This window comes from Prenolepis imparis, unplaced genomic scaffold (assembly GCF_030444845.1).
Source record: "Prenolepis imparis isolate NDT839.2.m4 unplaced genomic scaffold, iyPreImpa1.0 SCAF_9, whole genome shotgun sequence".
In the NCBI taxonomy this organism is placed as follows: domain Eukaryota; kingdom Metazoa; phylum Arthropoda; class Insecta; order Hymenoptera; family Formicidae; genus Prenolepis; species Prenolepis imparis.
The window spans coordinates 279,151-304,841 of NW_028141167.1; the positions used below are offsets into that span (position 1 = coordinate 279,151).

The window sequence follows — 25,691 nt, forward strand, 5'->3', positions numbered from 1 at the left end:
GCCGACAAGGTTGATTGCGTCTAACGTGTGACGTACCGCCTTCAATAGAAAAAAAAAATGATAAATTCGGGGAATAAAACGAATTAAATATTAATGATAGAAGAAAGCAAAGTTCGCAGAGAATAACGGAAAAGTCAAACCCAGAAAACGTAGAATTAAAAAATATATATAATAAAGCATAGGTAATAAGAAGATGATAAATTCAGAGATCAGGAAAGATTAAATATAGAAAATAGAAAAATGAGGGGCGAAAATCAAAGATCAACATGACATAAGTGTTGTATAATTAAAATTATTTGCGTTGCAAACCAAATGCTTTTAATTAAAACTCTCACATCACACATGATACAGAATATATAATTGAAACTTATAATTATTTTCTTTAAATAAAGGAAAGCAATTTTATGTGGAAAAAAAAGAACGAATTGATATGTGCGTGCTCCTTTGCAAAGACAGACTGGTAGAAAAAAACGCGTTTGACCCGCGGATCCTTTGTCCCGCATTTATGGCCTTTCCATGCGCGTACGTTTACGATCCTTTCGCCGTAAAAATCCGAAGGGCCTTCCTGCTTTCACCCCTGTGAGTCATTCGCGATTTTACATATGTAGAAAGATAGTGGAATGGCATACACCTTTATTTCGTTTTGATAATTTCAGAAATTTGTACATCTTTTTAAAGAAATAATTAAGTAATGTGAAAAAAAATAATTAATCTTCAAACTTTTCTTAAAGAAAGATTCTTGTTAATCATCAATGATCTCTTAGAGATAGTATTATATTTTTATATTCGTGAGTGTAATTTTTTTCTTGAATAAGTTTGCACATTATTTTATTTATATTTTTCAGGTAAATGCTAAAATGTCGATACTGCTTTTATACAATAATTATTTATTATAGATGTATCGCGTTTATAAGACAAATAGGATTATATAAATAGATTATCCTAGAGGATGTGAGAATAGCGCAGCCAAAAATTTTAGCGTCCCGTCAAGGTGACGCCTATGTTCTGAATCATGCCACAAGGGTTCTAACTTGTAAGCTTGGAAATCGATATCTCTCTTATTATGAGTCTTTAACTGGTTACGCGGATGATGACAGTGACATCGATCTCATTTTAGATATTCGGTATTTTTAATAATTTATTGACAATAAATGTCGATAAAATACTTATCAAAATAAGACAAATAAATGGATATGTATTCGAGCAATTTTAGAATTGTAAATTTTTGTTTAATTTTTTGCGATAGGTATATATTTTATTTTTAAATATAACTCTAATAAATATAATTCCACATGACTCTTATAAATATATTAAAATATATATTTTATTATTAAATATATTAAAATATATTACTTATATGCGATTAACAGATATGCATTATTTCTATGGAAAACAGAGGGTGCCGGGCGGAGGAGGCGTGATTGTGGGGGGTGGCGGAGGTTCGGCCACCCCCCAAGGGGCGCAGCAAGGTAACAATCATAACCTGGTGTACCGCGTGGTGGGTTCACGCGGACATCCCAGCGGTCACCATCCGCACGTAAAAAAGTCCGACAGCTCTCAGCAAACCGAGAGCTCGGCCTTCAAGCACCAGCAACAGCAACAGCAGCAGCAGCAGCAGCAGCAAGGTTCGAACAGTTCCAGTAGCAGTTCCAACAGCCAGCAATGGAAAAAATACATCGAGGCGGGTGCCGCAAGGGAGAGAGACAAGGAGGGCGCACCTCCCAGTCCTAGTCCCTCCAGAAGATCGCAGGTGAGATTCTTGAACAAATATTGAAATTAATTTTATCTTAAATTTTTTATTCCATTGTATCCATAATTTTTTATTGTTATTATAGAATGGATTGTTATTATAAATGGATACTAAAATTGACTGTCTGGCCTTAATCTGTCTTATATTAATAGTTGAACAATGAAGTTGATAATCTTATGAAAAAGATAGGGCTATGAGAAAAATATTAATTTATGAGTCAAATTAAGATCAAAAGTCTCTTTATCCTATTATATATAATATATGTATATTAATAATGATGAATAAAATAATTCAAATGTACAGGATAAGCATCGGAAGCAGGCCATGGCCGAATATGCGAATGGCGAGAAACCACAGAAAGTTTCGTCGGGTACGTCGACCAGCGGAAGTAGCAAAGTTCGCGGGGTACCGCAAAGTTTCGGCTATGTTAAAAGGCACAGTGCGGGTACCAGTCCGAGTCCCAACGGCGTTCAAAATGGCAACAAGGACGCCACTAGGACGGCTCAAGTTAGCGCTGTGCCGAGGACCAAGGTAGCGTAAAAATTATTAATTCTTAAATTTTTGAGAATCAACGATTATAACTTTTAAAATCTTTGACTTTTAAGATTTAAAGTTTAGATTAATATTTAAATTAATATAAAATCGAGAGCGAGAGTGTAAAATCTAATATCTCTATATTCGATAAATCTTTAAAATATTCAGGTTTTTCTGTTCTTCATTCTAGAATCAAGATTTATAATTTTTATTTATAAATTTCTACGATGCTTGAGATCTTCTTTTAGCATCTTAAAATTTCTCAATTTATTTAATCTAATTAAAACTTGAAATAAAAATTGTTAAAGTGATTCGATTTCAAGTAACTTAATTATGATTGTAAAATAAATATAAAAATCGCGTTTGTTAAACTAAGTAAGTATTTTTCAATTAGACATACTCAGTTTAAATATTTGTGTTTTAATTTAAAGCAGCCTTGATTTATCTCAAAGTTAAGTTTGTTAACTCAAATAGAGTCGATTAAATCAAGTTCTCTATCTCTTTGGTGCAGGTTAAAGTGTCCGGCGGCACGCAAACGTGCACAACGGAATTGCAAGCCAACTCCTCAGCATCCAGCCAGGGCCACCATTATAAGAGCTACAGTCTCACCGGTCCCAGCGCCAGTCAGCTCTCTCAATCAGTGCGAGATCGTCTCATGTTGGGCTCTCAGAGTCTGCCAAAGCCTGGCAGTCCAGAATTCACCGCTCTTTTCGCATCCGCTCATCATCGCGAAAGAGGAACTGGCGTTGGACCGGCAAGTACCTCGTTTTCACCCCGAGTACTGAAACCATCTGACGGTAGTCTCAGCGATACGTGCAGTAATTATGCGGCACCCGATCTTCAAGGCTATTACGGAACGCCTAACAGCCCCTATACTACTTCGTGGATGAGACACAGCAACACCTATACGCCCAGCGGACGATCTCAAGGTGATTTGATCAAAATATTGTAATTTTTTCAGATATTAAATTAAAAGATAATAAAATGTTCGATCAATATGTTGTCAATTTATACTTTTATTTTACTATAAATTATTTTAATTTTTTTATCTACAATTATTTACAGTTTTATTTACATGTTCAGTTCTTATTTTACAAAATATGCATATAATTTTTTTAACTTGGAACCATGATTATTTTCTTTAGGAATGGGCTTGTGCGAAGCGGACAGCGTAGAATCATTAGGCTCGCATCGTGCGAGCTTAACACATGCCCGTCTCCTAATGCATCAAAGGGACTCTACAGGATCTCCGGCACCGCCCAGGTTAAACAGGAGCAACTCCATCAGGTGAGAATTTCCAACATCTTACTCATTGGTTTTCATTTGCTCAACTAATTCTTAAAAAGAAGTCTTCTTTATATTATATTTTATTTTAATAATAATAATAGTATTATAAAAGATGCCACATAATATATAACACTTTAAAACTCTACAATATTTTGATAACTAAATGTTTTATTCAGGGAAAATATTTTTTAATAATAGATTAAACATAATAAATATTTTTTTAAATTTTGTTGAAATATATATATAAAATTAGAAACATAATTTTACTTTATTTTTAATTGAATGTCGATCATCGTGAGGGCTGATGTCAATTATGATCTGATTATGCATAATATTATATTATAAGCAGTATTAGTGCTATAGCATGCTTAGAGGATGCGAACGGTTCAGCATTAGATCAGTTCTCGTTCGACGACTAGTTCTTTCTCTTTTTCCGGCTCTCTTCTCTTATTCTTTTTAATTAATCAATTCAATCGTAAAATAACGCAGGACAATTTGATTGACCGTTCTAGCCATCTGCGGGACAGGACATTTCCAAGGTAGTGCGATAGTACACACTCGACGAGCCCATTTTTCACGCATAAGTATCAAAAAACATGAACAAAGTCGTAACATACACACATACGCACTCGAGAATCGCTCTCACACGCACCCGCGGATCCTTCAAGACTCAATTTCGATCGAATCGAATCCTTGGATTCGGAGATTTTTCGCAGCGTATGTTATTAACAATCTTAAAATTGTAAGAACAAAACTTTGAAAATCTAAAAAGTTACAGAAAAAATTGGTTTTTGAAATCGAGAATTTTTTTAGATTTAAAGATTGAAGATTCTAAGATTATTGGATCCTCGATTTCTTCAATTCTTAGATTTTAAAATATGGCCTAAATTCTAAGACTTGATTTCAAAAATCATAAATTTTAAGATCCATTACATCCTCGACTCCTAGAATCTTTAAATTCTTTGAATTCTACGATCTAGGAGCCTGGATCTGAAATCTGCATGTTTCAAAAATGTTGAAATTATAGATTTTAAAATTATTTAAGATCTCGCTATAACAAAGAATCATGAATTCTAAAATCTTTGATTTTTATTAAAAACTTTGAATTCTTAGATTCCGGATTTTCCAAAGACTACGGGATTCACTCTATCACGCAAATGTAATTCACCGAGTGTGCTCTACCGAGTCTGTCTTCGATATATTGTGCTGATAGTTATTCCTGCGGCAGATTCGACGTTGCCTATTGTGCCAAAGCCCATTCGTTCGATCGTGTTGCTTGTGTGGCTGCATGCATGCGCGATGCTTCATCAATATTCCAGGCCGAGATTGAAAGCAGAATATATATATCTGCTGTGTATTTATTCATTATCTGCTGTATACTTGCTCATCATCGTTATATAAGAGTATATATTACATAACTTTTCATCAGAGTTATAATCATGTTTGATTAAACGATATTTGAATATGAAAATGATGATGAATTCGAGTCGGAATATGAATGCGATGGATCTCGTTCGATTGCCGCGAAATTGAATGTACGCGATACTGCGGACTGTCTCAGGAAGTGGCCCTCGATTTCCTGTCAAGTGGAAATAAGCTTATCTTTTAATTAGAGACTCTCTCTGGGATCGACTAATTGCGCGCACACTCGAATGGTAGACAAACGTATTCTCGTTATCGGGCTTAACCGAAACACTCGAACTTCTCTTTTGCCGGTTTAAGCAACCCGTGACTCTTGGTCTTTCACCGAAAGATGCTGTTATAAACTTTTGCTTCCGAAACATAATATAAATATCTTTTTTTACAGAAAATTGATTTACAACAGTAAATTTTTAATAGTACAAAACAGTTTTCTTTCGAACATTATTTTTGACAAGCACACTACAATTGTATGTACTTAGTATTATATAGATAATGATACATAAAATCCAAACAGAGGATGCTAATGTGAAAAGCGATTGCAAAATTATAAATGCAGTGTCGAATTATGATTTAATAGAGAATCAAAAGCAAAGTTTCGATGTTGAAAATTGCAATATTAATTTTCCAATAATGTCGGTTGAAGGCACTCCTTTCAACGCTGAATATATTCGACGTCGAGACTTTAACTTTGATATTGGCTAGGTGATAGGTATTGATATCGATAAAATAGCCCGAGCTGTGTGTGAAAGGCGATCCTCTCTCGGAGTCTGGCTTGATAGGAGAACATCATTTAGAGACGCTTCGAGGGGAATCTCTAGAGAACACGTTGCGCTTGTGTTTTCACAGATCTACAAAGAGCGAGAAGATGTACCCATCGATGCTGGCGCGCGGCAGTGGTGCTTCGTCGTCGGTGGGCGAAGAAGTCGGAATAGGCATGGGGATCGGAGTGGAGCCGTATTACAGCGTTCCCGTGGGATCGGCGGGATGCACCGGCCAACACTGGTCCCAGCCAACGTCACCGACGCCGACGCACACTTCGCGGCAACCGCCAAATTTGTACCAGCACGTGCACAAGGACGACGACAGTGAGTATCATCATCATCGATCAAATGAATGAGAATTTGGAAAAGTTGATCATTTTTTAAAGATTAATTTTCTGAATTTCTTGTATGAAATATGTGTGAAACAGGAATAGATCAATATTGCACTGAATCCTTTCCTAATGAATCTTAAAGCAGATTGAGTCCAAAGCTGATTACACGGCGTTAATGGAAGCAAACGGAATAGTTAAATATAGAGAAGCGATAATAGTAAAGAATGTTCCTTATAGTAAAAGGGAATAGCAAAGAAAAACAATAATACAGATTTAATGAAAAGACATCAAAGAGAATAGTAATTAGCAATGAAGATAGAGTAATAAGAAAATTAAGAAGGAAAAATAATAAAAGTATTAATAATAAGTATATATAATAGCAAAGAGGAACAAATTTGTCAAAGATAGCAAACTATAATTGAAATTAAATTTTTTGAGAAAGTTATACAAACTATCTCAAAGTAACGTAAAAATTTTTAAGGATTGTGAAAGAAAACTTTGAAAATTAATCTGAATTATACTCTGTAGATTTTTTTATATGCAAACGATACAATTAATATATAGTTTTTCAAAATTTAAAGTCCTTATGTCAGATTAGATGAAAGAAGTAAAGTTTCTCGAAATATTAATATTGATTCTAGAATGAAAGATCGAATCGATAATTAATGCAATGCAATAAGAAAGAAATCTTTTGCATTTGCTTTAGTTCACGGTTCTTCGATATCGCTGGTGTCTACCGCGAGCAGCCTTTACAGTTCGGCCGAAGAGAAGCAGGCGCACGAATTGAGAAAATTGCGTCGCGAGCTGTTGGACGCTCAGGAGAAGGTGCACTCGTTAACCAGTCAACTTTCTACAAACGTGAGTACCACACATACATACGTATATACAATCGCGATCTTATTTTCGTGTCACTTGAATTTTATACACGGTGCTGTTAATAGTGCTAATTTCGCTCGTTATTTATTACCGCGATTGTTCGCCGTAACGAGCATGCGATGATTAGCGCAAAACGATGTCGTTGCAATTGCGGATAGCGACTAATTAACACGACCGGATCTATCATTGCTGCTAGTGGGATGTCGTGCAGTTAGCCGCATGGCAACGGAGCAAATTGGCGTGGATGATTAGTTATAATTAATCGACAATTAGCGGACCCACAAGCCACTATTCTCTAATGAACTTCGAAATCCCTGTAACCTGTTGCGATGATCTATATGGCGCATAATTATCTATCTATTGTCAATTTCCACATCGAGAATCCGCGTTCACTAAGTTACATAAATATAAATATTTTATATTCACACACATATATATATATATATATATATATATATATAATTATTTTAATCTTATAGGTTTCATATATCTTTCTTAACTTATCCTTTGCAGAAATTTTTAATTTCTATAAAATTAAAGAAAAATTATTTAATGTGTAATTGATTTCATCAATTAATTTAATTCTTAATTTTTCAATTCAATTTTAATTTGATTTCTTATATATCACAACGCGCGAAAATATTTGAAATATTTATATAAAAATTCAGGCAGGAAATGGGCTTTCTGTTAATATATATTAGTCTTCTCTCTCTCTTTTATTATTAGTTTGAAATATTTATACTTACGAAAGACATGAAATATTAGATATTCTTTTTTTTTTTAATAATAATCGAATAATAGTCGATATATCGATTGAGCAAACGTTTCGAAAAGCGCGCGCTGCGCAGCGCATTTGGTCCCGCGGATGCACCTGCAGTCGACTGGCCGCGAGATCTCGACTGATCTCGACCAATAGGATCGAGCGTCGTTCGGGCCCCGTGGTGAGCGTGAATCGTGCCTAACTTCACGCGCTCACTGAGCGCCGCTCAGTTGGCGTCGCGCAGTGGTCGACGACGCACGTGTATTTTTTCGAATCGATCGTGATCTACGTGATTCGCCAATATTTTGTTCGCGCTCGAGATGTGATAGTGTGATATTTTAAGTATCGTCGCTTGATTTATTAACTCGTGGATTATTAAAACGGCGAATTGGATCATCGAAGAAAAGGATTAAAACGAGAAAGTAATTGTGAAACGAGATTATTCGTCTGGACCTATCGAATCTGCATCCGATGCATCCGGATACCTTCTGATACGTTATCTTGCACGTGTTATCTACACGATGATTCAAATCGAATATGTCTATATGCCCGATCAGGTCTATACGACCTATCTTTATCTTGTACTGCAGGCTAGTAGTATTTTAGAAAAACGTAAGAATATAATATTGATAAACGCGTGTATTACTCGAAGAGAGTTATATACTTATTTATATCGCAAGCTTGCGAAATCGAGTGGTTAAAATTTATTAATGATATTAATGATAAGAGATAATGATGATAATACGAAAGTGAATCTTGCTTCACTATATTAAGTGACACTTATTGAACTTATTATTGAATTTACTATTGAAAATTTAATCTTTCGATTAGTAAATTATTATCTCTTATTAGTTAATTTTGCAACAATAAAACTTCACGAAAGCAAATTAAACGTTAAACAATCAATTAATCGATTAGAAACATTATTTATAAATTGTACACATTTTTTTACTCATTGTCAGCTATTAAATTTCAATGACTTTCACTTAAATTGAAAGTTAAAGAATTTAAAAGTTAGAAAACTAAATTGAGATAAGATATACATCGATGAAGAAATTGTGTGGTATTCAATGTTCACTAACAGAGAACGCCAGATTTTCAGTTCGAAATTTCGCGTTACATTAAACTCACGGATTCGCATTTATCTCGCTAGATATATCACGATTCTCTAAGTATGCCACATTTCTCTCGCGCATTACCCGTACAACACAGTAACCTCTTTGCCATCCTCGATATATCGAGGAAGTCTGTGTGTATGCGAGAAAATAGATTGCTACAAAAATTTAAATATACAAATTATACAAAAAATTCTCAAATCCTATTGCGTAACACGAAAAACGAATTATATACATGCCTCTTTCATAATTTATTTATTATGAAAGATGGAAAATTAATTGGTCAAAATTTTTTTATCGTGAAAAAAATGCCAAGTTTTTTTCTAATAATCTTCTTTTCTAATTAATCAACCGATCAGTAGGCATTACTTAATCAACAGAATAGAAGATCTTTCTAAAAAAAAAAATAAAAATAATTAATAATTTTACAATAAGAATTACTATTAAGGCTCTTCCGTATAAGATACAAATATATAAGTGATAGGCCTTTTTAAGAGCCGAACGCGGATGTTGATGCGTATTCCAACTAAATTTTTTAATTTTTCGCTGGTATTAAATTAATTGTGCACAGGGCACGAATTTTACTACTTGGTAACTGCCAAGTCTTGTATGGAATAATCTCATACTTGAGATTTTTATTCCATACATCCCCTCTAACCCCCCTAAAGAATTAGAAGCGAGAGAAAAATATAGATCCGAAAGGGTGCACAATTAATTTAATACCAGCGAAAAATTAAAAAATTTAGTTGGAATACGCATCAACATCCGCGTTCGGCTCTTAAAAAGGCCTATCACTTATATATTTGTATATTAATAATTTTGTTCCGTTATACTTTGACGCATTCAAGATCTTGGATAATAATGAGGGGACCTCTTAGGTCGAGGTCGCAGGTTCGGGTTCGTTGCACTCTTGGATGCGCGTATATATATATATATACATATATGGCAGAAATGGAGGGAATCCTAGAGCATCGTTCCTAGGAGTCGCGGATTTTTGCGCGATCGCCGGTTGTGCATCGTGCATTCCCGAAGCGTACACATCGTCGAGTCGTTTCTCAGTCGCTTTTCTTCTCTTCTCTGTACATACATACATCACTCCCTCAATCCCCGCGAAGAAATCTCGCACGAGAACGTCGCACCCGTATATAGTTATTGACACCCTATATAAGGCGGGGTAAGTGCGCTCTCGTGTAGATGCAGGCTGCATCCGAGAGTGCACGTGTTTATATCTCTATATTACTTTTTATATATATTACGTCGCACTTTTCGGCAATTGTAATAATTACAAGCTCCATTTAATTTAATTTAATTTCTGGTTTTTATATTGTGCACTCGTGAGGCACTTATAATACTGATATACAAATAACGCTGTTAAATTATGTAGTAACGTAAAAAAAAAATTCTATAAAATTCTCTCTTCTGTTTTAGAATATTTTCATATTTTATATGATTTTAATTATAATTTTTAAAAAAAATTTCCAATGTTAGCTTTATACTAAATTTTATGTAACATTGATATAACATCGGCGACGAGAGAGCGAATTGCGAATAAATAATCATAGACCTCGTCATAATAAGCCGATCGATCGAAACGGTTAACTGATTAGCTACCGTGTACCGATATTATTCCTCTTTTCTTTGAGGTATCACATTGGCGCCAGAGTGAGAGTAGCATGTACACGAATCATAACACACACACACAATCTTGTCTAACACTCCGCACTCTAATTGTACGTTTAATTGCTCGTAGAACATAAATCGCCGCGAAACGCTCGACGGAGCGGAAAATGCACAGAGCTCGCTCCGAAACGCGGTCCGCGAATCCATTCCTCGCGAGATTCTTCTCTCGCCACTTTTCTCTCCTCTCACTGCTCGATAGCTAATCGTCCAGATTTTTTGCTCCAAACCGGCGCTAATAGCGCCGTAAACAGACGAGCCGCAAAAAAAAAACCGATATCGTGATTATCTCTCGACTTTATCGAGGTAAAAAATGGTGAACCAGTCATTTCGCTGCATAAAGGTTCAAACGATCGAGCTTTTTTGTTTTTTGCCAACTTTTTAATTAATGTTTCCGACGCGAATTCTGCAAACTATTTACAGTATTTGATATTATATTGATATAGAAATTTTTTAACTTTTCTCTCTTTTTTTCGTTTTAATTAACTTTTAATTAACAAAAAAAATCGATGGATATTCTATTGCAGCAATATTTTATTTTTAAATTAAAAATTTTTCTAATGTTTGTACTTTTTTTATACTGAATATCAAATTGATAAATTCCAAATTTTTAGAAATGTATTTAGGCAAAACATTTTTATTTTAGAGAAATGTCAATTTACACAATTTACACATTCTTTGTCATTAAAAGAATTTCAATACTAATCCCATGAAAATGTCATGAATTATCGCCCTTGCAATTAGGCGTTTAAAAAAAATTCCAGACTCTGTGGAAGCTGGGCAACAGAACTTTGGGAAAAAATGACTATTCTGTGGTCTCAAGGTATTTGAAAAGATGATGCCCTCCTTTGTTAGGAAATTTAAAGCTACCGAGATACCGTGTTTCAATGATCGCGAATCACGCAGTACAGCGTTCCGTTGTCATAAATTTTGCAGCCTAATTTCTAATGATAGTCCATTCGTGATAGAGCGGATATTTATCGCATCGGATGAACAATCGCGATCGTTCGATCGCATTTACCGAGATTTATGATGAACACAGCCTTTCTATACGCTTTCATCGTCATGTGCAATTTATATTATCGCTTATATTTCCTGTTGGCAAAAAGAAAAGCAACATAATTATACCATTTAGCTTAAATTTATTTCGCTGTAAAAATATTTTTGAAATTATAGACTCGCCAGCAGTTTACATTTCCTGTCTTAGTAATACGATCTCGTTTCTTTAAGGGTTTTATTATTTATTTATTTATTTGAAGTGGCGCGCTTGTTTTCTTCATATTTGTGAACCCACAGCGTAGAGTCTTAAACTCAGAATGAGAGGAATAGGATACTTCAGTGTCTGAGATTTTTATGTGATTTCGTAATCTAAACAAAATGATATTTTCGAGAGTCCACCAGAAAAATAATTTTTTAAAGAAGACGTATATATATACACTATACTCTCTGTTCTCTTACATTATTAATGAAAATTTACTTTTCCTCAATTTCAAATAATCATTACGTAAATATTTTCTTTTCAAAGCCTGAATAATTTTTATATAAAATTAAAATATAATTAAAATATAACGCAATGAAAATATAATAATATAGTAACAAACACACACGCAATAACATGAATAAAAAAGTAAAATAATAAAATACGGACAAGAGTCCTTCCATTTGGCAAGAGTTTTAACTTTAATCAAATTCATTTTGTTTTATTAATTTATCCGAATAAAATAAATTACACAATTTTTATACGAAACTTTAAGGCGAAATAGTTACAAATTCGCTCGCGCAAAAGAAAGTATCTCGTGCATCGTTCCGTCATAAATACAATATAGGATTTTATGGCTGAAAGTCGGTGCTAAAATACGGGGGGAACAATATCCTGAAGAATTACAAATTCCCGGGGACCTCCGTCCTTTCGACAAATCATCGTCGAGAATTGACGAAAGCGATTAGTGAATGGAATATTCGGGAAAGGAAACAGCAAAACGCAGAAGGATTCGACGCACGTCGTCGTCGTCGTCGATCTTTGCGAGATATTGTAACGAAAGCAAAGAGCAAGGACCGTATGACAATACGTGCGCTACGTTTCGTTCTTTTGTGTTCGCGCGAGGGTCCGAATGTGTGTGCCCAAGATTTACGGTCCCGTCATCTGACCCCGCGATTTCATGGCCGCCAACAATTGATCCTAAAGCAAAGGATCCCTTGACTCATTCTCCGAGGGAGTACTGCTCTCCCCGATCAATGTTCTCATTTCTTATATTCTTGTAGCATCGATAAATTTTCCGCAATAATATACAGGATGTCCGAAAAATATCTATTCAAGATATTCAAGTTTGACATTAAGAATTGTTTAAAAAATTTGCACATATATAAACACTTTACATAAAATTATGATTATTTATAATATATAATTATTATTCAGTCAATTTCTCGCATCTCTTCATATAAGATCTGCTGTCATACATTGTGGATTTTATACAATCTTTTATTTGTGTTTAAATATGTATATAAACGAATAACGATTCGCTATTAACCGCGACTTACAAGGAAGATTCACGAGGTGAACTTTTACGAGCGACTTTGTTCGTAATAAATAATTACGTCACTTTCGACCTTCGATGTGCCCAGTATTACAACACCTTGACCATGTGGCGCAGAAACGTTCTTCGATCCAGATAGGATGATCGAATCTTAGAGTCGCGTCATTAAAAACAGATTGTTCATGATTGCTAGCTAGTCAGCGGGAGAATACATCGTTCAGATATAGCGCTCCTCCCATGTACATATTGTACATATGTATAACCCATTAGTGATTCTAGCTCTCGTGCACATGACGACGTTTTTTTCTTATTATTCCAGCAACCATCGCGCGCATGCTTGTAATTAAACCACGTAATGCGAGAGTCTTTCCGCTCGCTCGCTTCATTACAACGCATTATTCCTCGCTCTTTCGAGACACGTACTCGCATTGTCGCCGATGGCATCGGAAATTATAGAAACGCGAAAGTAGGTGAACTTGGTTTCTTCGAACGAGCCTTCGTTCGGCAAGATCCAATATTGATTCTATTCCTAAAGTAAAAATTTAATTAGTTAATTCTGCTAAGTTTGATAAATTTCCTAAATTCAAATTAATATCGAATCGCAATTTAATTCTTCAATAAAATATCAAAACATTAATCAAGATATTAATCATAAATGCAAAGAGAAACGTTTTAATACAATCGCGCGTATTAATGAAACAAAATTTTCAATTCAAAATTTAATCGTTCAAATATTAAAAAGACTAGTTTTTCTTGATAGAAATTATTTTTAAAGAAAAGAAATTGTCAATATTTTGAATGCGATATTCTAATATTAAATATATAAAATGTTGCATTATAAAGAATGGTTTTTTTCATGTCTTTAAATTCAAATGTAGTATAGACTATTTACGGATCTGTCTGTCATCTAATTAGTAGTTCTGACGCGCATCGAATGTCTTTTTTTTCTTTTTCCACACTTTTGCGTGGCCGATGTATATATTATCATTAATTAATTTGTAATTTCTAACCGCGTCTATGCTACCGTAGAACAGCATACTAATCAGAAATAGTAATCAATATCTATTTGTGTTATCAATATCAAAATAGTTAAACTAAATATTAAATTATATGAATTTGTACTAAATACAAATAATTGATAAATTATGACAAATAATGATAATAAAATGTTAAATATTAATAATGATGAAGATTGACAAATTTTTGTATTGTCGGAACTTTTAGAGAAAGATGACGAAATAGTGATTTAATACATACATATGTATATGCTGTATATCCCAAATTGTCGAAATTGTGTCGAAATTTTCACCTCAAAAATGTAGATATCGATTGCATATCGCAATTGCATAAATGAACGCTCTTATTGATGTATTATTATCACCGAAAATCAGGTGAGGTCCCCCAGGAACATCAATTCGCGCGATTCGCGAACTTGGAACGAAAAACAGTATATCGAGAACACACGTGGGAGTTTCCGTTAATCCGAGCGATGTTTTATTGGCGTAGCCAGTCATAAATTGCAATTATTATTATCCCCGCGCTCCTCTCGCGAAGCGATATTCAGCAGCAGCACTTTTTTCGTGCCGGTACGAAATTTTTATAACCAATACCTGCGATTTTTTAGTCTTGAAAAAGTGTTGTATTCGCTTTGTTTTCGCTCTCACGGCTGGACTTTATGATTTAATTCGAATATTTTAATGAGAAATGAAGTCGACAGTGACATGAAAAAACTGAATGAAATGAAAAAGAAAAAAAAAAAGGATTTTTAAAATTAAAACTTACAAAATAATACAAAATATATATATAACTGCTCTCTCTCTTTTCTCTCTCTCTCTCTAAATTATAAATATTATAATTTATTTAATTATATTTGTGTATATATACATAATAAATTTAATTATTATATAAATTTTTACACATACAAATTAATAATTATACTTGATGTACTTTTGCAGTTGTATCAAGTGAAGATATATCATACATCTCGATATTATTTATTTCACATTTAATGAAATTAATATTTTGATATTTCAATGTTTTTCATTTAGAGCCGTAGAGTTGTGATTTTTAAGAAGCAACTGTTACATTTTCAAGGACTTTATCAGGGTTCTATGTCATTGAATTACTCAATGGTTTGGCCCGGATCCTGTAGCCTCTCGTGATGAGTATACGTACATATACATGAGCTCATCTTTTATCTCGGCATTTTTTCTTCGCGCAGCGACGCGGTCTAAATTTCTTCAACATCTTGGAATTATGCTTTTCTTTTTGCGTCCAACGCGAAATCGGTATCGGCGTTGAATTAGTCCTGAAACTTTGCCTTTGATCCCTGCTTTTATATCCACGATAGCCAATCAACCAGCCAATTACGCGAAACTCCGGCAGAGAATTCTCGCGTTTTTCGTAAGAGCAGCTGCTTGTTAGCGGAAGTGGATCTCATGAAGATAGAAAAGTGTTTCCAGGACATTCTTGTCTTGAAACTAATCAAAGCCACCGCTCGTAGATTCGCAAAACTTGAACTTTCGACTCATTGCCACAAGGATGTGTGTTCTAATATTTAAATCCAATTTGAAATATTTGAACCTTTAAATACTTAATGTTAGATTGATGTACATATTATTTTCTTTTCTCCCCTCTTTGAATTGTTATATGTCTCGAAATTTTATATTAACAAAGTATAAGACAAAAAAATCATTAAAACTTTAAGACAAAAATGGCGAAGAACGTTATTCAAAAATAAATTCTAAAAATTTTTTCTTTCACTCAACTAACATAATTATTTTGCTTAACTGCAAATAGTATTTGAAAGACACTTTAATATTACATCTCTTTATACATATAGCAATGATTTATTATTGTCGCCATTATTAATTACTCAAACAATGTAGTTTTAATGATTTTTTTACTTTAAGCGTTATTTTACATCCCTAATTTTGTGAGAGAATCTACGAAAGCTGACAGAGTTGCTGGCTTTCGAAGGAAAGACGAAAGGCAGAGATGCTTACAAAGTATGTACGCGCATTCAAGGCGGCCAGTTAAAGTTGAACATTAAAAGGAGAGACAAAAGGCGAAACAACAGCGCGACTTTTAATAAACGGGATCGCAGGATTGGCTGGGCAGTTGGCTCCAATCAAGCCCTGGGGTCTCTTCGTCTCCGCATCTATACCTTCAGGGCCTTTGATCGTTCATATGCATGCATGTGTATGTTTATGTGTGTGCGAGTGTATGTTAGTCTATGAATTAAATCCACGAGCATCACAATGAATCATTATTATCGTCGCACATATTGTTATCGCTATTCTCGTCTTTATATCTTCATCTTTATCTTTGTTCTTATTTCGGTTGTATTTTTATTTTATTTTTTCGTCATCAACATCTGATAAACTAAATTTCTCCGATTAAGCTTATTGAAGGAATATATTTCATTTCAATATAATATAAAATATTAAGTATAAATATAAAATTCAGTTTAATTAAAGTAAATTTAATCTCCATTTAATATTTTAGTCCAATAAGATATATATTTTGTATAATCTAATATAAAAATATTAATCACTAAATTAACACTTAAAAATCAACTCCAAAAGTATATATGTGTATATAACTCTATAGCACTCTTACAAGTAACATTTCATGGATACAGAAATTTTCAATTTTTTTATTAATAAAATTTTTCGTGTCTCGTCTTCTGAGAATCGTGCAATAAAATCGCATCAAGATTTTGCGCGAAAAAAACAATGCGAAACGCTTAGAGAAGCGAGATTGCACTACATAATGTTAAGTTCACATATTGCGTGTAAAAACATGCTTTGTGCCTACATCTGTATGCATGTCAGAATAAATATCATCGCGACGCAGACTCGTTTCGCTGATGACGCGCACTGATTTTACATTCCATTCTGTTGAACCTGATTCTTTTAATCGCGATCAACCTTGACTAAAAAATTCGATTTCTAGAAAAAAAGAAGGAAAAAAACACAAGAAACACGAGCAATCTCATCAGGTTAAATCATCGATCGGTTGGTACAGGCTTCCTTGAAAAATAAGTGGTATTAATCGTCACAACGACGCGATTGCGTCACGTATAACAACTAACTTGTCATGCAAATTTCACTATCATTGAAATTTAATGGTCGCAGCGTATCATCTCAAGATTGTCCTGTTGATAGTGAATTATGATCAATTTATAGGCTTGAAGATATCTTTCTTAGTTATATATTCCTTAAGTGCCTTGATATCTTTTTGTTTCTCCGAAATTTATTTTCTTTTCTATTTTATTCTATTTTATTTTATTTTAGTTTAGTTTGGTTTTATATCTCATTTAAACTTATTGTGTCTTATTTATTTCTTTTTAATTTGCTTCTTGTATTATTCTTCTTTATATTGAAAAACTCCATCATCCTTGTCTTGCATAATGCGTTTTAATCTTTCAATAGATTAAATGAAAGAATTATTACATAATTCTTTTTAGCGAATTTTTAATTTAGATTATTTTAGATCTGAATCATTCTCAGTCATATTTCGTACCGTTACGATCACTTCGATACGGCTAAAGGCGTGACTTTTCGATCACCCGATGTATCGAACATCAGTTGAAAAAGCGGAAAACGATGGACAGGATAGCAGGTTTTTTTTTTGCGGGGATTTCGATTCGATATTCTCTGCTCGGCGCATCGAGATATCGTCATCTCTCATCATCTATTTGCAGTTTCTTGTTGCTTCGAGCAGTAGTATTGCTCATATATAATTTACGTTCAGTGACACACACCCCGTGATTTATGAAGGTTGTTTTATTTTACGGACTGCCGTACGATATGTTGTCTCTTTGCCGCCTTATGTAACGTTGAGTCGCATTTCTCTCGCGAGATACGCCACAATTATCTTGCTCAAACGATGCGAAATCGCGCGTTAATGATATACTCCGCGCGTCTACTCCGCTCTATTTGCTACTGATAATAAAGCTATGATAAAATATATCGCGATACTCGAGATGCCTAACACAAGGAAATAACTGCTCTGTAATAACGTGCGTGTGGAAGCCAATGTAATTATGACACATAACATGTTTATGACAATTACATTATTATAATTACAAATTATAAAGAAAATTATATCATTAATATTCTACTGATTATCAAATTTGATCGAACGTCTTATAAACATTTTGTACATGTATATAATTAATCAAAATTTAACATAACAATATTACAACTAAAATTTTGTAGAGAGCTCGTAACGCGAGATACAGCATTTGTTTCTAAGTTGTTTAATAGTTGTTTTATAAAATTATCCATGATTAATCAAAGTAAAGAGCTTTTTGTCCCGAGAAGCGCAGCAACCCTGTATATGTATGTATGTACACACACGTGGCTGCATCCTTATCTGATGCAGATGTCCTGGCGCACTTGGGCAATTAACGCGTGTGTACGCTCCTCGTCTTGGCTGCTCCGAAAGTAAATTGCACACTTTTTCGGTGCGCGCGTGTCGAGATGATTACGTCTCGTCGCAAGAGTCTGGTAATCGTTTCGTTGGAAACCTTCTACAGGTCGTCGTCCTTTTCGCGTGTTTGTAATTATTATTATATTATATGGCACGAGCCGTGTCTTGAATATCCGCATTTGCGAATGCTTATTTTGAGAGCGTTTAACGCGCGCGTCTCCGGAAAAGAGTTTTAAATATTTATTAATGAAGATTTTATGTGGCTAAATGAAAGAAGGAATTAACGACGACAAGAAGGCGGGGTGGAAGGCGTTCGCGATCGACATCTCCGAGGATATTAATATTTATGAGGCTCTACCGCCTCCCTCTTCCCTCTTGCCCTTTGCAGACACTAAAAGAAGAGAGAGAGAGAGAGAGACGTGATGTTACTCGCGAGAAGCAAGTGCACCTGCGTCACGCGTGTGCGTGCGGCATGCGTGTGCATTCGTACGCGCGTGTGCACGCGGAGACAAAGCCGCGGACGTCATTTTACGAGTGGGTTCACCGGAGGAAAGAGGGACACAAAGCGAAGGGGAGGAAACTTCCTTCAAACAGTATAATATGCGTGACGTGCGTGTCCGACTTTTATTTGTCTTTAACATAGCCGCCATCTTGCACTCTTGCCTATGCGTTCGCCCTTTTCTCCGTCTTTTTTATTTTTTTCCCATCTATTTTTATATTTTTTGTATATTCTTTCAAGCGCAAAATTCTCCAAATCCATTATTATAAATTGGTTTGCAAAATTTATATAAAATTTCTACCGGATCTCTTTTTCGGAATTACGAAATTCCTGGAAACGGCATTCTCTCTCGTCTGTTGAAATCTCGTCTAGATCATCCAACTCGATCTACATCCCGGAAGCTACATTCTCGAGAGGTTACTGCAGTACTCGTAATAAAGTCGAGCGTAAAATGGGAAATCGTGGGGAGGCAAAACGAGCCGTGTTAAGATGGAGAGTGAAAAACAGGAAGAGGAAAAGGGGGAGAGATGGCGGGGAGAGGGAAGATTTAATAACCGCTAATTAATCGGACGACGAAAGGTCCAGCGATGACTTGACTATTCTATTTGCGAATAACTACACAAGATTTCTTGCACCATAAATACATAAATGCGGCCTTTCAATTCGGCTCATGTAGGTGCATTTCGAGGAGGTGTACGAAACTTCTGATCTCTCTATGTAAAATATCTGTGATTTAATTTAAAAATATGTGATAATTGTAACGCTATATACCATATAAAAAAAAATGTGTGACTTTGCAAATGATATTTCTCTGTTTCGCTCTCTTTCCACGCGTTCTGGTTTCGCGTGGCACGATCGGCCTCATAATAGCGATCGCGAAGAGCTCTCTTTTGCCGCTGGCTTTCGAGCCGTGTCGACCTCGCCAACTGTTTTTCGACGAAGAAAAGCCATATATCATTTGCAGGACGGTTTGCATCCGCCCGAGAATATCTATTTCGCCATAACGTTAATTGAATCGCGCGCTTTAGATACGAAAGTAAATAACATAATCAACCATTTTCCGCTATATTCTACATCTGAAGAAAAAACGAGAGAAATAACGAGAGAAAAAAGAGAAAGAGAGAAAGGAGTCGGAAAGTCTTTCAACCGCACAAAAATGCATTCAGAACCATTCGACGATATAGCTGATAAATTAGAAATTTCTTCTCGTAAAACGATATTCCGCATATATCCGCGAAAATTTCACTTTTCTACGAAAAAATTGGATATATAAATCATTATAAATATCGATAAAATAGTGTTTATAGAATGTAACAAAGAATTTTAGATCGAAGACATAAATTAGATATCGACTTTGATTATGAAAATCACACATATAACTTATCGATTATATAAATATAATTTATATTTCAACATATAATTAATATATGGGGAAATTAAATTATTTTTAAAATGTGAACATATATACAAAATATTTTAATTGTTGTATAATCAATCGACGCGTTATAATCTAATGGAGAAAACAATTGGGAGAAACGAACAATTTCAATTTGGAAAATCGGCTTTTTATCGCGCAGAGTCTCGTAAAAAATATAAAAACATTTATTAGCAATTTCGCGTTGCCACATTCATCATCCTGTTGCTCCTCCTCCGACCGTCTGTAAATCGCTTGTAATGCCCGTCGTTACACATTACGCTATGCGCCTACGAGCTGCGTTAACGACCGAAAAAAGGAGTGACGGCCTCATGCTAATCAACGGCAAGATGAACTTTGATTACGGTCCTCCCCCTCTCAAACTGTACGTGGCGTGTTAATAAATAAATTCAAACGAATATTAAGGTTGCTTTTATGCTAATCGCTCTACAGCCGCGAAATGACATTGAAAGTAATATTTGCCTGTCGAATTTCTTATATTCTATAATTCTATATCGATAAAATAACGCAGTTTCTTTATTTTTTATCTCCTATTTGTATATAAAAAATTAAAAATAGAAAGAAGAGTATCTTCTACATACATGTACACACATTAATAATAAATTAATATATGTAATTATTGTATATTAGCAATGTTACGTTATATATATATATATATATAAACTGAAATTTGTTACTTTTTTTAAAACATTTATTACTACAAATACTATAAATTTCAATTAAATGTATATACAGACAACAAATAGCTAATTATCCATGTAAATACTATCTAATCTTGAATTTCAAATTCACTATCAATATGATAACATTAATGAGCTAGTCGATTAATGTTTCCTCATTGCATAGCTCTCTAGTAATTATCTCTGAATTTCTATGCTATCGAAAGATTCAATTAGCGTTTGGCAAATTTGATTCGATATATTCCAAATAAACTGATTAAACTGAAATATGATTGATCGATTAAATGGATTTGACGATATCTGGTATCGCTCGTGTATCCTTTTCTTTGCCATATGGTCTTAATTATTATTATGAGATGCGCAAACCGGGATGCTGTTAGAAGACCCCTTATCGCGTCACGTTCATCATTCGTGATAAGTCAATACGCTCTGAATGATTCCGGGTGGATCTGGGTCATCGGTTCTTATTATAGCGTCTGACTTAGGCATGAGCGTGTTAACTCTTCTGGTACCGAATTAACCCTTTAATACGCCACATTTGCTTTCGTTATGTGTCTTTGCTATTTTCATGTCATTTTAAGTGAGTTAAAATGACGTGTTTAGGATAAATAATTCTAAATTTAAATATTTCTCAGCTTCTCTTTTAGTTGGTCTGAATAATTAGAATTCTAAGATTGTTGTAACCGGAGAGAGCATTACGTCACCAGCTCTCGAGACCCAAATGCGTTATCAATGTTGCTGTTACGACAGCAGCTGCTTTGCTAGGCGCGACCACGCATATGTAATCTTCTTTAAACTGCTAAGAAATAAACAGCGCTGGTGTTAATCGATCGCCTCGACTGACGTGTTGATCTCATCGACTATTTTGTTCTAGATTAGAAACATTTTAAAAATTAGAAAAATTAAGTTAAAATAATATCATGTTGCAAAAAATATAATAATATAATTAAAAATTAAAGAGATGTCTAAAATAAATAATAATTTTATTCTATGTTATAATATGATAAAAAAAAACGATAAGATTAAAATGATGAAACATAATGAAAAATTATAATAAAATAGGTAAATATTTTTCGCCTGCTTTTTGCTTTCGTATAACTTTGCACCCTTTGTGAAAAGAAATATAATCGCGAACGTATCAGAAGAACGAGTTTGCCGGTTGCATCGATTCCTATATCGATACCAGACGAACGATCCCGAAGCAAATAATGAATTATTCATACAGAGATCCGTTGGCTGAAATCATGTGTAAAGGTCGCCGATCCGCGATAGAAGAAGACTCTGTTTTTTTTCTAACAGTGTTATGATCGAACAAACTTTATCAGAATATGTGCTTCAAGATATTGCAAGATTTCGAAAACTTTGTTGACACAAATCTTACATTTTAAAAAAGGAACTTATACGACATGGCAAATCTAAACATTTTTCTCGAAAATTAACAAGAAACACGAATTCAATTAAGATTAATGTCATCAGGCATGAATTAAAAGTAATGGAAAGAGAGATACTGTTTTTTCTTTTTAAATTAGAGATAAATTAAAGATCAAACGAGAGTTTTACGTAATTTCTTTGAAAATTAAAGAATGAGGCGTTATACACTCTCTTTATCAAAATTACAAGACAAAACAAGAAAGACGGAGATTTCTTTTCAAATGAAAAAAAATGGAAAATCCTCGATATTAAGAGAAGAATAAAATTACAATTCCTTTGGCTGTTACCTTTTTTATTTTCTTCAAGATGTCTTTGAAAATATTCATGATGTAAATCTTTACGCATCCTTCTACACATCAAAGGGCCGAAATTGATAAAGATTCGTTGAAGATGGATGTGAACGTGTGTTCACGACGCGTTCACGACGGCTACGCTACCATAAGATCGCGTGGCAGGCCGCGTGCCGTGTATCGTTCCGACTCTGAAGAGTTGCTGAAGGAGACAGATGGCCCATACGCCTTGCCGCGCCTGTCCAACTTCCGGGTGGTTTCGGAAGACGCGCGGCAGGTGCCTAGATGGGCCGATCTTGGCCGGGACCAGCCGCTGATCGAAAATTACGGCACTCTGCGTGTCGTCAAATCCCGAGATCTCGAGGAGCCGCGAAAGGTAACGCTGAAAACGTTCTCCAGGCGGGATAAACTCGGCAGCACTTCGAGAAACGATGCTGCGCAAAGTAATCTTCAGTATTTGAAGGAGAATAACGGTAAAAATTGTGAAGTGCAGAATAAAGATGATCTTCAAACTGATGTCGATCTTTGCAATCATTATGGATGGAAGCATGAAGGTTGCGCTCGTTACGGCTACGACCAGCGAGTTTACGACACAGTACCAGTGGAGGATGATTCGAAAATTCTAAAGTCCTTTTACGCCGATAAGAGCTCTCTGGAGACCGATTTCGCTAATATCGATAACAATCAACACGATGTGTTTAAGAAATCCAGAGAGGATGTCGAGAATCTCAACAATTGTTCGACGAGAGATTCGAGAAACAATTACATTTTCAAAAATCATAGTGATTCTCATGTTGAAGTGGAAAATGATAAACTAACGAGCCTTAAAGACGAGGAAAACATGAAAAATGATATTATTAAAAGTTCGAAAAATGCCATTTTCAAGAACGACTTGGAGAACGCGAAACGAGGATTTTCCAAGAACCGCCAACCTATTTATGCAGTTCCTCGAGTATTTTCCAAGCCTAATAGACGAGAACGTCAATCGGTCATAGTTGATGGAAACTACGTTCCTAGCGGCGATCTCTATCGTACCACGGCTAAATACATCGAGGACATCAACCGGAACCTCGCGGAGATCGACAAGAGCTACGAGGAGATGAAGGCGAGTCCCAGAACTTACGGAGTAATCAACAGAATCGCCAAGAGTCAGTTGCTGCCGCAGGAGCAATCCAGCAACCTCTGCGGCTACGTCAGGAAGAGAGACATGGCACCTATGCCGCCTATCAGCGCCGGTATAGACGAGGTTATTGAAGAAAAGAATGAAAAGGATTCTAGGAAGGATATTAAGTGTCTTCGCAGACCCAATTCCAAGGGCAGACTTCCGCCAAAAATTCTGCCGAGGTCCTCGTCCATCGAGAACACGTCCAGGCACTCGACAGGATCTACTACTGCTTCCTCGAGTAAATCCACTGAATCTTTATATGCGATTAGCGAATCTTTGACAGAACTGCCAAAGATTGGCGATCTTCAAAAACAAGATTCAACCTGGAATAGAATTTCTCAAGAATCGAGAAGAAGCGATTTACAGAATCAATCCAAGTCTAATATCGATAGAGATAGTTCCAAGAAAATTAAATCTGAAGGCTTAAAATCCAAGGACTCATCGTCGTCGACGGATGACGAAGTTTCGATGTCCAAGAATCGATTGCCGGTCACCAACGCGATTCGCAGAAATCGCTCTCGAGTCGACCAGGCGGAAAAACCATTGTTGAGAAAGGAACGAGCTTCTCGCGAGATCTTGGGGAGGATTTCGGGCAAATTGGAGCAAGTGCAATCGTTGGAGAATCGGTTGAAGGATCGTCGATACGACACGCTACCCTCACGAAAATCCAGAACTTCTTCGAGATCGCTTCACAAATCCAGCGAGGACGTGCTTGACGGCGAAAGAATCTCTCGCAAACATTCCAGCCTACAAAGATCCTGCTCAAGCAATAATGACATCAGGCGAAAACAAAGCGCTGATGAGGATCCTGCGAAAATTCAACGAAATCCCCTTTATATAATGGATGCTACTGAGGTGATTCTTAAAGGACAATTGGAGCGTTCCAATCGATTAGAGCAGCAGGATTGTTTCCCCAGGGTTAGACATAACTCTTTGGAGACAGACAGCAAGATCCAATCTGCTGGTGGTTTCGCTACCTTGCCGAGGAGAGGTAATCTCGTCAAGGATCAATCCGAGCCTCCTAGAAGATTCTCCGGGAACGGACCGATTCTGGAACCGTTATATGAACATGCAGTTAGTGATCCTGTAAAACCACGAGAAACTCAAAACGTGATACCATGGTGGGAACTGGCCACAAAGAAGTATAGACATCGCAGTTGCCCGTCCTTACAGGTAAATTATATTACAATCAATGATGAGATTGTTCTAATTAATGATATTCAAAATTGCAATCATATCTCGCGACTTTGAATCAATGAATCTTAATTTGAAAGAATTATAACGATGATAATAATATAAAAGAATATAGTGAAAAATCAATTTAATATACAATTATATAAAAAGATTAATTGTTACAAAAAATTATATATTTAGTAATTGATTCGTAATATTATTTTTTTATTTTAATTCCAATTAAAAAAAAGCAAAAATTTTCTATATTTAAAAATTAACTTTATGTTAATTATATATAAGTTATATATAAATACAAAACAAAACGTTGTGATTGGAAAAAAATTGCAGATATTGATTTCTCAAAAAAATCTTTAGGAGATTTATAGTGAGAAAATTATAATAAAGAAGTCGTGAAGAGAGCACGTGCGTTTAGTTAATTCGATATAAATTCACAACAAAATAGATGACACATACAGCGTGTAAAATTTACGAGATCGTATTTTGCGCCGCCGCGCCGGGAACATCGGTGAA

At 35.1% G+C, this 25,691-nt stretch overlaps 1 protein-coding gene across 8 annotated transcripts in view; it reads left to right on the forward strand.

The window, feature by feature from the left end:
• Sick (sickie) overlaps nt 1-25,691 on the forward strand; it is a 155,963-nt gene that overhangs the window by 117,515 nt on the left and 12,757 nt on the right. For all 8 annotated transcript variants that reach the window (XM_083046695.1, XM_083046690.1, XM_083046691.1 and 5 more), the window contains 6 exons: nt 1,397-1,750; nt 2,054-2,281; nt 2,796-3,213; nt 3,430-3,571; nt 5,840-6,078; nt 6,793-6,944. In XM_083046695.1, the coding sequence (XP_082902821.1) occupies nt 1,397-1,750; nt 2,054-2,281; nt 2,796-3,213; nt 3,430-3,571; nt 5,840-6,078; nt 6,793-6,944 (1,533 nt within the window). The remainder of the gene's footprint in view (nt 1-1,396; nt 1,751-2,053; nt 2,282-2,795; nt 3,214-3,429; nt 3,572-5,839; nt 6,079-6,792; nt 6,945-25,691) is intronic.